Here is an 11,816-nt window from a genome sequence, read left to right on the forward strand (position 1 = left end):
GAAGCAAACGTATTGCAGAGTAGGTTTAGGTTAGAACTGCGACCCTACACATCAAAGAACGGTCTATTCTATACATATAGTAGGTTTAGGTTAGGTTAGAACTGTGACCAAATACAAAAACAAACAGTTTACGGAGTAGGTTTAGGTTTCGTTAGTACTGTATGTGATCACACAGAAACAAACGGCTTACAGAGTAGGTTTAGGTTAGGTTAGAACTGCGACCAAACAAACAGTTTACAATATGTAGAATTTTAGAAAAAATCATAATTGAAATGATATTATGCGTAATGAATTGTATTTAATGTAAAACAAAATGAAATGAAAAAACACGAAACGAAATACCACGACATAAAGTATACTCGGAATAACTAATCTACGAAATAAAAGTCTACGGTTTGATTTTACTTGTATCGATTGTTCTACGATATGAACTGTCGATGAAATGAAATTATTTGAAACGTTGTCTTTGAAATAATATTCGAACAAGTGTCTGTCGGCGATTCAAGGGTAAACCATAATACGTAGACAATCCTCGTGCCATGTTTGAACATGATAATGTTCTATTTATATAATTATACCTATCTAAATAAATACGAACCCAGTTCTGATAAATTCAGATTCTGTAAACAATGTAATAATAACAAGGAAGTAGGCATGATAATTAAGTAATATTTTGTTAATTATTACCTAATTATATTATATCAAGCACACTTATGATGATACATTAATCTTATCACACATCCTACACACTTAAATTTTAACAGCGTTTTCCCATTACCCAATCCGATATCGGAATTGGGACCGACATCGATAGATTTATAATAAATACTTTTTATTAGTACATCTGGGTACGTAGCTGAATGGCACAAACGCTCACGAAACGAAACGCTCGTAGATATATCGTCACTACTTTTAAAAAATCTCGTATCTCACGCTGTTCCTCAAAGTTAAAACGCAGTAAGTCTATATGCATTCCATACATACTTAATACAATTTTCTTTTCATTGACAGACGAAGATACAAGTTTTTTTAAAAGTAGTGACGATATATCTCTATCGCTCTTCCGTATCGGCACGACCGAGCAATAATACCTTTCGCGGCGTTTCGTTTTCGTTTCGCATCACAGAAATGCCATTCGGCTACGGCACCTGAGCAAAAGAAGTATAAAAATGAAATGAAGACACCGGAGACTATTGAATATAAATAGAGGTCCAACAGGCGGTCTTATCGCTAAAGAGCGATCTCTTCCGGACAACTTCCAGACTTCCTGACAGACTTTGACAGTAACTCTCTATGTATAATACTCGATCCTCTTTGACAATACCAAACGTTAGGTAACTAACCTCATTTAGATATTATCGTTCTGATGTCAGCGGACGTTGAAATTGGCCTATAATTCTAAAAATATTCTGGCGATCTTGTAAATGAAAGATGTCAGCCACAGTAAGGAGGCCGGGCGCCCAGAAAAAACGTTATCGCACACATGATTACTTGCTCTGTTCGCCTACGACCCGCCACACAAAAGGAGCCGACGTAATTTATTTAGCAAGCCTTGCTCAATATGTCTATTACACTGCTGGCTGCATAGATAGTAGAAAACCCTAGACTCTAGGACCTAGAGGAGATGTGACGTCATCATGGCACCACTTTTCATTACGATAATAATATTGTAAAGCAACTCACCTCATATAATATTATATATGTTGCATATTATATTATGTGGGTGATAACCAGTTGCTCTCCAAAAATCATGCAATTTTCATAAAGCTGGAGAGAAACAGCGGTACCACGGTACAAATTAAAATCGAGCTGATAGCTGTATCTGTCACTTTCAGTACCTATATGGTATGTCTTTGACAAACAGAAACATCTGTAATCGATGCTATTCATTAGGCTTAGAATAAATTGAAAAGTGAAAAAAATGACTGCCTTGAGTGAGACTTGAACTTACGGCCTCTGGGTCGATATTCCAGCGCTCAGCTGCCAAATGAGCGAAGACTTTAACCAAGCCAGGGAAATTTTACACCATATTGGTCAATGGGACTTGTAGCTACCGTAAGATAATTATTCCTAAACGGCGACCGGAGTTCCGTCATATTGGAAATATGATTATTGGTTGTCTATTGTTTGCCCGACAGTCATTTAACATAATATTCATTTGCCCGAATCTAACTTGCCTGAATTTCATTTGCCCGAATGATTTGTTTACCATAAAAATCATATGACATACTCGTTGTTTATCCGAATATTACCTTCCATAATCATACAATGCCATACTATTTGTTAGCCATATTATTAAGTGCAATAATATGGTTTCATAGAATATTCAAACGCCATAAGCAATTATTGCCATATTAATTGTTGCCCATATTATTACCTAACCTAACCTACTTTCTGATAGCAGTTTCATTTTCACAGTTCTAACCTAACCTAACCTACTTTTCCAACAGTTTCATTCTCCAGGGGGTCACAGTTCTAACCTAACCTAACCTACTTTCTGATAGCAGTTTCATTTTCCAGGGGGTCGCAGTTCTAACCTAACCTAACCTACTGTCTGATAGTATTTTCATTTTCCGGGGGGTCACAGTTCTAACCTAACCTAACCTACTTTTCAAGCAGTTTCCTTTTCCAAAGGTTCACAGTTCTAACCTAACCTAACCTACTTTCTGATAGCAGTTTCATTTTCCAGGGGGTCACAGTTCTAACCTAACCTAACCTTCTTTCTGATAGCAGTTTCATTCTCTAGTCCTTCTAGTACCTATTATAGTAGTTTTCGATTCTACCAAAGCACATTATGGAAATTGACTTTTCTAGACGCTAATTTGTATGACAAATGATGGTATGGAATGTGGTAATTACGGATTTCGATGATTCTGACAAATGACATTATGGAAACTGACTTTATGGGAAACAAAGTTTCTGGCACTAGATTAATATAGTAAACAATGATTATGGCATAAGTTGTTATGAGAAACAATATTATGATTGTTGAATAGGATGGCAAATAAAATTATGGCAAATGATATTCTGGCAAATGGGGGTATCCCATGATTATTGATTACTACTATACTTTAGTACCTATAATGATATGTTTCATGGGAGTGTACAGGATGGTATAAGGTTATTCAGATCCAGTTTAATACCCTCGGTCTATATTTTTTTCTATGTCTATGGCTGCCTGGTGCCTATGACAATTCAGTACAAAGCTTCTATAAATGTATCTCGCAATAACGACTCAACTTTTGCGTAATATATTGTCTCGGTCGCAAACAGTCACAAACTAAGAGATGTTACAAGTGCCTCTGTCTGTGGCATTTGATCCTTCAGGGCGGATTAATTCATGCCGAGTTATTTTTAAGTTAGGTTAGCTCCGACGTATAGTTTAGGATTACATTCAGGAAACTACATATATACAAATACATATATACATAGAAAACATCCATGACTCAGGAACAAATATCTGTGCTCATCACACAAATAAATGCCATAACCGGGATTCGGACCCGGGACCGCGGCTTAGCAGGCAGGGTCGCTCCCCACTAGGCCAGACCGGTCGTCAAATTATTAGTTATTTAAGTGACATTAAAACAATAGTGTTGTTTTACAGGTCAATTCGTAATCTGGAGACAATGAGGAACACATCCATACCTGTTTTAGGTATTTAGAAGAGATGTCTACGAAAATCGTGAAGGAGACGACTTTTCGTCAAATTGGCTCTAGACTATTAGGTCATGTTTGGTGTCGTTTTCGTATAGTTATTAATTAAATTAATTAAAGCTTTTAATGTTAAAGTTTCACTACTGCCCATATAGAAAAAAACTATCTAGATACGGTTTTAATTGTTTATTTGTACAGTCATGTGTGAATGAGTAACAAACGTTATTTATTTTAGCGATGTCCAACGACGACGACGGCGACGGGGATAGACTAAATAATGATTTAGTCTATCCCCGTCCGTTAGTATAAATATTAAAGATTCGATCTAACCTGATTTTTCAAAATATTTATATTTATCAACAGAGGCATTTCATCCAGGCAGGCAAGCATGGTCGCGTGATAAACGATAAAACGTCAGGCCATCCTTTTCGCACTATTTGTAAGTGGGATAGGGACGCACCGATACGATAAAGATTATCGAACTAGTGTGCTACGCCCACAGGAAGGCAAGCATGGGCGCGTGATAAACGATAAAACGTCAGGCCGTCCTTTTCGCACTATTTGTAAGTGACGGGGACGCACTACTGCTACGATAAAGTTTATTAAACTAGTGTGCTACGTCCTCATCGTACTATCTGATCCATTGACTTAAACTTTACTCTGTAAGGACATGGCATACGGGCACTAAAATGGTGTCAGTAACACCCCTGTGCAGGAATGCGAGTCAAGCGTGCACGGCGTGCAGCCTATGCGAGCAATCATGCGCGATATGTGAGCTCAACAATCAATCGCGTTGTAGCATTCCACCAAGGCGCAAACACGAAAATGTTTAGTAGAAATTATAATATGATTTGTCATATCCTTATTTTGGAATGTTTGATCTGACCCCATTATGAAAGCTGGGTCGTTATTATTTAGCCTCGATAAGGGAATGTGTGACTTAATTGATAACGAAAAAATGTGTGTCAACGTAACAAGTCCAACTAATAGTTACGAAAACACAAATAATGTAATCAAACTTGACGTTTAATATTATAATTAGGTTAAACAGATTTAGTAAAAAGGTCAATTTTGTGGACAATATTCTAAAAGTTAACAACTCTGGTACATACCTACACTAGGTAGGCATGAGTCGCGCGATAAACGATACAACATCTGACCGTCACTTTCGCACTATTTGTAAGTGCGATAGGGACGGCCTGATGTTTTATCGTTTATCGCGCGACCATGCTATCGGTGTTGTCCCGTTTTTATTATGAATGGAGATAAAGCGTTTGGTAGAAGATGAGCCGAGGAGGGGATTTTCTTTACTTACTTGGGCTTGGTCGGTTATTATAAATAATACTTTTTTCCTGAATCATCTAGCGTATACCTCGGAACGTATTAGGGGACTCACCGACTTTATCAATGGCGAATAATAAAAGGACGGATACAAACAGAGCTCGTAAAAACGTTACGTTATTTTTCTAATATAACATAAGACACCATTGCCCATGTATCCTACAAATACGATGGTTGGAGAGAAATACCAGTAATTGACTACAACCCATTTGCAGGATTATACAGCGTAATTTGTTACTTGATTAAAAAAGGTTAAAATGAGCCTCATTGCAGTTTTATTAGTACTTATTAAGTTGTGTGCTGCTCAGGACAACGGTATGTTTTTATATTTATTATTATTTGGTTTATTTTAATAGCCTGAACAAAAAAGAAAACATGGCTGATTTACAGACAGGTAAACAATGTGTTTTCCCTTTCAACATTTTTTTGTGTTCAACTGCTAGACAAAGCAATACCTGATAGCGGTCTTTTTTCTCTGCACCAGTCTCGTATTAAAAAAATAATTATTAAGTGGGCTTTCATGTGAAAAATAGTGAAATCGCAACCGAGCGCTTAATCATACCGTGTGTGGTATCAAATTAAAGGGCTTTGCGAGTAGTTTACAAATATATAAATATAACATATTATAGGACTTTTACTACTTGGTCTAACAAAATATGATAAAATGTCCAAATGTGGTAATAATTGTAACGGTGAAGGCTCGTTTTCAAAAAATTGCCAAAAATATATAATAGAAATTTATAATCACTAAGGAATAAGAGCAATTTTAGTAAACGTTGCAGATTAGATAGTGACTTATATCTATTTAAATTTCTGTTTTATTTTCCGCACCAATTGTAAGTTTCTGTTTGGTCCAATGGTTGACTGGTAGAGAATGCCTTAAGGCATTAAGTTCGCCATTTGTACTTTATGTTGTGCAATAAAGGTTAAATAAATAAATAAATAAATTAATTAATTTTGTATGAAAATAATTTCAATGTGATGTAGATTTTGAAAGAAATTGTCACTTAATTTTAGGTAATTTCTGTAAAAAATTCAACTCGTCTTAGCCTCGTTTACTCTTTTTCAAAACCTTATAATAAAGATGTAGTCTGAGAATACGTATTATATTATAAATTTACCAGTTTCAGTATTCAAAATTGTCCAAATTTTACAAATAAGATCGACTAATTCAGCGCTATACGCGGGTTTCCCTAAACGTGCATCAGAAAAAAAAACATAAATAATTTAGTGAGTTAGTTTTCGAAAATCCCGTCTAATAAGAATCAAGATAAAAAGATGCTCTAATTGAAACTTTCATTAAATATATCTATTAGATAACGGAAAGTGTAGTATTTCACCGCCTGAAACTATCAATTTTACATTATTTTGACGTTTTTCTTGAAAGCAGCCTTAACTTGTTTGTAGTATTTAATTGGTAACTGCTAAGGAGCTACTGACAAAAGGGTCATAGATAACCCTTTAAGTACTCAATGAGAGGAGTGTTGACACGAGTTACAAATTTCCTCTACGCACGTGTATTGTACGACGTTTTTCAGTACTAGTGTGATAAGGTCCCGTGTGTACTGAAATTTGATTAAGGTACAGCGGGGCAAATCCCGACTGAGGGAAAAATGTCCCTGATCCATTTTTTCCATGTTTTACAATGTTTTCATTATTAATTAGAGTGTCCACCGGTTCTGTAGAACTCAACATATAGTGTAATAATGGAAAAAATGGGTCAGTTACAATGGCCCCGCAGTCGAGATTTGTCACGCTGTACCTTACAATTAATTCACTTCTTGTCAGTGGTTTATTTCTTGTCACGTCGAAATTTCGGAGGGCTATCCTGTACTGAAAAAACGTCGTACGATACACGTGCGAAAAAGGAAATCGTAAACTCGTGTCGATTCATCGCCAGTAATAGTTTCGAACTTCCTCTTTTTGGCACTTTTATCATAATTTACTATTTTCTAGAGTGCGGTGTAGTGCCAATGACCCAGTGGGTGGGTCAAGCGAGCCAGCGCACAGAACCACTGGCCAACCCTGTAGACCTGGTGATCATCCAGCATAGCGTATACGGTGCATGCGCCACGGACGAGGCCTGCGAGAAGGCCGTGAGAGGGATCCGAGAATACCACATTAACAAAAAAGGGTTCACTGATATAGGAGAATCGTGAGTATTTGTACTTGATAAGTTCCTTACTAAAATCCCTAGAGTGTGGTATTGTGCCGATGCCGGGATCCCTTTCTTTCCCATAAACTTATTGGTCAGAATTTCGTTAGTCATAAGTTGTTATTCATATATTTTGTGGTCATAAACATCACTAGTCATAATTTTTGTTACGAATAACGCTTAATGGTTCTAACATTAACAACCCATAATATTGGATGCCATAACTTTAAAAGTCATAAAGTTGATGTGTATAATTTTTTAAAGCATATCAATAATTATTCAGAAATATTATAAGGCATATAGTTTAAAGCCCTAATGATTGTTCTGCATATAGATTTAATGTCTAAAATTCCTAAAGTATATTATATTTCAGATATACGTATAATTGCACAGAAAAAATTTGGACATAATAAATATACATAATACTATTTATGACTTCCAAACAAAAAGTAACCCTATTTAGTTAGTTAGGTTAGTTAGTTTCCTATGATTCATTAGAGCGGAAATAGGAGCCTAGTAGCGGGGCTCTGTCGACTAATAGGTGAAACAAAATTGTTTTAAAAATAATCCTTTTCCTCGTGTAGGTTCGTTAGTTTCCTTTTGTCCCTTAGAGCGAAAATAGGAGGCCCGCGTAGCGGGGCTCCGTCGACTTATTGGCGGAACAAAACTGTTTCAAAAAGTATCCCTTTGCCTCGTGTAGGTTCGTTAGTTTCCTTTTGCTAGTTACCTTTTGTCTTTAAGAGCGGGTATAGAAGTCGTTGACGTCGGCTCCTTGGCGAGACTAATTGGTTTAATAGGTGCCATGAAAATTTAATAAATACTGGGGTAGTTAGTAAGCCAAATTACAACTTACGAAAATGCAGACGAAAAACATTACAACATTTTTTATGGGAAACAATATAGATCCCATTGAATACTATTAGTGAAGAAACACTATGCTTATTAATCATTATGACTTGTGATAAAGTCCTTAGAACAATTATTCCGAATAAGTTTATTCCCTTCAACATTATGGATTTGTATAACTATGGATTTTGATTATTATGGCTAAAACATTTTATGACTTAACAATAATTATGACTTTCAAAAATCGGAACTACAATTTCTTACGTTCAATTTTATGACTACTGTCGCGCCAATCATGTAATAATAACCTTGCGGATAACAATTCAATCTTCTAAACACATCAGGTTCCTTATCGGCGGCAACGGCAAAGTGTACGAGGGCGCAGGTTGGTCGTTAGTCGGGGCGCACACCAAACTGTACAACAACCGCTCCATTGGGATATCCTTCCTTGGAGACTTCAGGAGTAAGTAAAACTCAGAACACGATTTAAAAAAAGATCCCTGAGGACCTCCTTTTTTGAAGTCGGTTAGAGATGAATTCACTAGAGTTGACATGAATGTAACAAATGAGTGAGAATATGCATGTGTGTGACGAATTAACCAAATAATGGTCTTGACAGTTATGATTTATGAACGTATACCGATACACGTGTCACTCATGCAATCAACGTTGTATTCATTCTACTCGTGCCAGATTTTGTGAAACGCTCAGGTCCCGTAGCCGAATGGCATATCTGGGACGCGAAACGCCACCGAAACGCCGTAGAAAGGTAGTCTGGCTTTGTCACGCATTGGCGCGACGCAAAAGCGATAGAGAGAGCGTTTCGTGAGCGTTTGTGCATTTGGCTACGCACACTGTTCAGTCAAGTGCAAAAATATGTATCGAAAAAATCGTCTCATAAATATGGTAGGTACTACGCACTTCTTACACCGGACTAAGATACTATGGGACATATTTTTGAGTAAGACACCCATACTTTACACTTGACTGTACTACCTTTCTCTTGCTCTTTATCCTATTTACTTGGGGTGGGAAAACGTAAAAGTACCAGTGGTTGACAATTTAAATTTTAAGCCATAGACAATTAGGCATTAGCGTGTCGAGCTTAATACAGACGAAATAATTTATAAAATATCGTCGGGTGATTTCGAAAGTTACAGAAAAATCTCCATTATTTCCATCATATCAAGATTCCCCTTTCGAAATTACCCCAGCATTTCTGTGCTTCGAAATGACCCCAATGCACCGTAATAACTTAACCACTTTATTAAAAACTTAGTTATAAAATTATTACTGCATAATTAGTCGAAATCTAATAAGTACTGAAGTAATTGTAGTTATCTCTATTAAAGAGGACGAAATAACTTTTAAAATCTGTTCGATATTCCCATTGGAGAGCCCTTCATTTGCGCTGACTTAATAAAGTAATTCACTTGAATAAAGCTGTTTTAATTAACATGCCAAGTGAGGTTTAACAAGTTAAGGGTCGTTGCGCCACACCGTCTGTCACCGTAGAAGTGTTCTTTAAATGTTGTAGTATGGAAAGTTTACTGCTGTTTGGTGTTAATCAGTCTGGTGTCGTAGCCGAATGGCATTTCTGCGACGTGAAACGAAATCGAAACGTCGCGAAGCGTAGTCTGACTCTGTCGCGCCAATACGCAAAAGTAGAGATAGACATCTACGAGCGTTTCGTAGTATATTTTATACCTTATCTCATGGTTATATATATATATATATATATATATTGTTTATGAACGGACAAGAGGGGGCAAAATAGAAATACAAAAATCTGTCAAGGTGGTCAAAGACATGCACTAACCTTCTCTCCGGGAGTCAGGAACTGCAGGCAGGATTGGCTGGGGTCCACACTTCATCACGGAAGCACAACCGTTTTTGCACATGTCTTATAACAGTCTGTCTGGTGTCAACAACTAATTAGAGGGCCGCGCGGGCGGGGCGAGGCGCGAGGGGAGGGGAAACATATCTTTTAAATATATATGGTTAGGTAGGTAGAATTATACGTAGAATTTTGAATATATATATATATATATATATATATATATATATATATATATATATATATATACAGTCCTCTACATCGTTTTCGATGACGGCGACCCTAAATAAACCTTACCTACAGACGTTTCCTTGCATGTGCTTTTATGTGGCTGGCCAGGCCGATAAAAAAACTTCAAAATTAAGCAGCTCTATGACTCTTGTTTATGGTACAATGCCATCAGCTTTTAGAAACTAATTTTAGATGCTTATTTTTAAGGTTTTGTGTTTTTTGTCCATAATGGCATCACTGTCCATTACCTACAGGGTATTTTTCATTATATAGGCTTTGATATCGTGGGTTTAATAATAATATTTCAGGGTATTAGAGCCCACGGTGTAGACATCGTTTGTTCCCGTCACAGTTCCTGTTTGAGGAACGAATAAACACACCGAGTGTTTGCTTCCCTAGTGGCTAAACTTCTGGCAATATCCCTTCCGTTGGAACGTCTAGATGGCTGGGCCATTTGCTTAGCTTAGTCAATTTACGAAAATATTGTATCAATTATTATCACTTATTCATATGTTTATTCTCTATTATTGTTTTTCTTAGTTTCTGGTAGAAATCAGCAACTTCTACATAATAATACATTTATGCTATCGCGTGAACTGAAGCTTCATAGAATGCCGTAAACTCACGGAAGTGTTCCAATTTAACTTTACACAAAAATGGACTCAAGCTTATGTTCAAGTTAGAAAAGATACCACACAATCCACACTTATTATTTGAAGTGCGATAGCACCTCTTGAAACACACAGTATGAAGTGGTTTCAATCGACAATTTGCATACGAGTAAGACGACCTTTCCTTTTTTCAGAAACCCTGCCTACTTCAGAAGCCCTGCAAGCAGTAAAGGATCTTATTTCCTGCGGCGTATCGCACAATTTTCTAGCTCAGGATTACCGTCTTGTAGGCCATCAGCAGGTCGTAAAAACTGAGAGCCCGGGCACGGAACTACAGAAGGAGATACAGGCTTGGCCCCACTGGGCTGAAAATGTTTAGCACAGAAACAATACGGGTCAAACCGATTTAGAAAAATTTACACTTTTGTGGACAATAAAAGTGAACGACTCTGGTACAATTGTATCCAATTTTTCTTATTAGAGTATCAAGTATTGCAAATGTTTCCCACCTATTTAAACTTTCACGATTATCACACATCATTATTTTTAAAATCGGGACTTAATCGCGTATAACTACATATTAAACTGACCTCCAACGTTTCAAGGACGGCGTTGTCCCCGTGGTCTCGGAGAAGACTGGCTTGGATTGGTCAGTTTAATATGTAGTTATACGCGATTAAGTCCCGATTTTAAAAATAATGATGTTTCCCACCTGTTAGAATGTAGCCTAAAATTTCGCTTTAAATTTCGTTAACTTTTGCTATGTTTATATGTAGTACCTATATATAGATATTATACATACATACATACATACATACATACAATCACGCCTGTATCCCATGAAGGGGTAGGCAGAGCACATGAAACTACTCAAGTTTCAGTGCCACTCTTGGCAAATAAGGGGTTGAAAGAAAACGAAACTGTGACATTGCAGTGACAGGTTGCCAGCCTCTCGCCTACGTCACAATTTAACCCATATCCCACAGTCGCCTTCTACGACAAAAACCCACCCAGATATTATATTATGCAATTAACCATTACTGTAAAATCAATTATGACCCAAAATTGTAAGACCAATATTTCAATTTTTTTCTCTTTTTACTTAATCCCGAATGAGTTGAACATTTATTACTAAGCA

General features: G+C 36.8%; 1 protein-coding gene across 1 annotated transcript; it reads left to right on the forward strand.

The window, feature by feature from the left end:
- The first annotated feature begins 5,165 nt into the window (after window positions 1-5,165).
- Window positions 5,166-11,141, forward strand: LOC125224743 (peptidoglycan recognition protein-like). The gene is made up of 4 exons (XM_048128185.1): window positions 5,166-5,313; window positions 6,955-7,153; window positions 8,344-8,462; window positions 10,873-11,141. Exons 1-4 carry the CDS (start codon window positions 5,256-5,258, stop codon window positions 11,055-11,057), a joined length of 561 nt encoding a protein of 186 aa, XP_047984142.1. The 5' UTR covers window positions 5,166-5,255; the 3' UTR covers window positions 11,058-11,141.
- The last annotated feature ends 675 nt before the right edge of the window (window positions 11,142-11,816 follow it).

Source organism: Leguminivora glycinivorella, chromosome 3 (genome assembly GCF_023078275.1).
Source record: "Leguminivora glycinivorella isolate SPB_JAAS2020 chromosome 3, LegGlyc_1.1, whole genome shotgun sequence".
Classification (NCBI taxonomy): domain Eukaryota; kingdom Metazoa; phylum Arthropoda; class Insecta; order Lepidoptera; family Tortricidae; genus Leguminivora; species Leguminivora glycinivorella.

Bases quoted from the DNA above. Each gene is read 5' to 3' on its own strand.
- LOC125224743 (XM_048128185.1), top strand. From the start codon at position 5,256: ATGAGCCTCATTGCAGTTTTATTAGTACTTATTAAGTTGTGTGCTGCT. The intron at 5,314-6,954 runs GTATGTTTTTAT...ACTATTTTCTAG, and splicing joins GTGTGCTGCTCAGGACAACG to AGTGCGGTGTAGTGCCAATG. The intron at 7,154-8,343 runs GTGAGTATTTGT...TAAACACATCAG, and splicing joins TTCACTGATATAGGAGAATC to GTTCCTTATCGGCGGCAACG.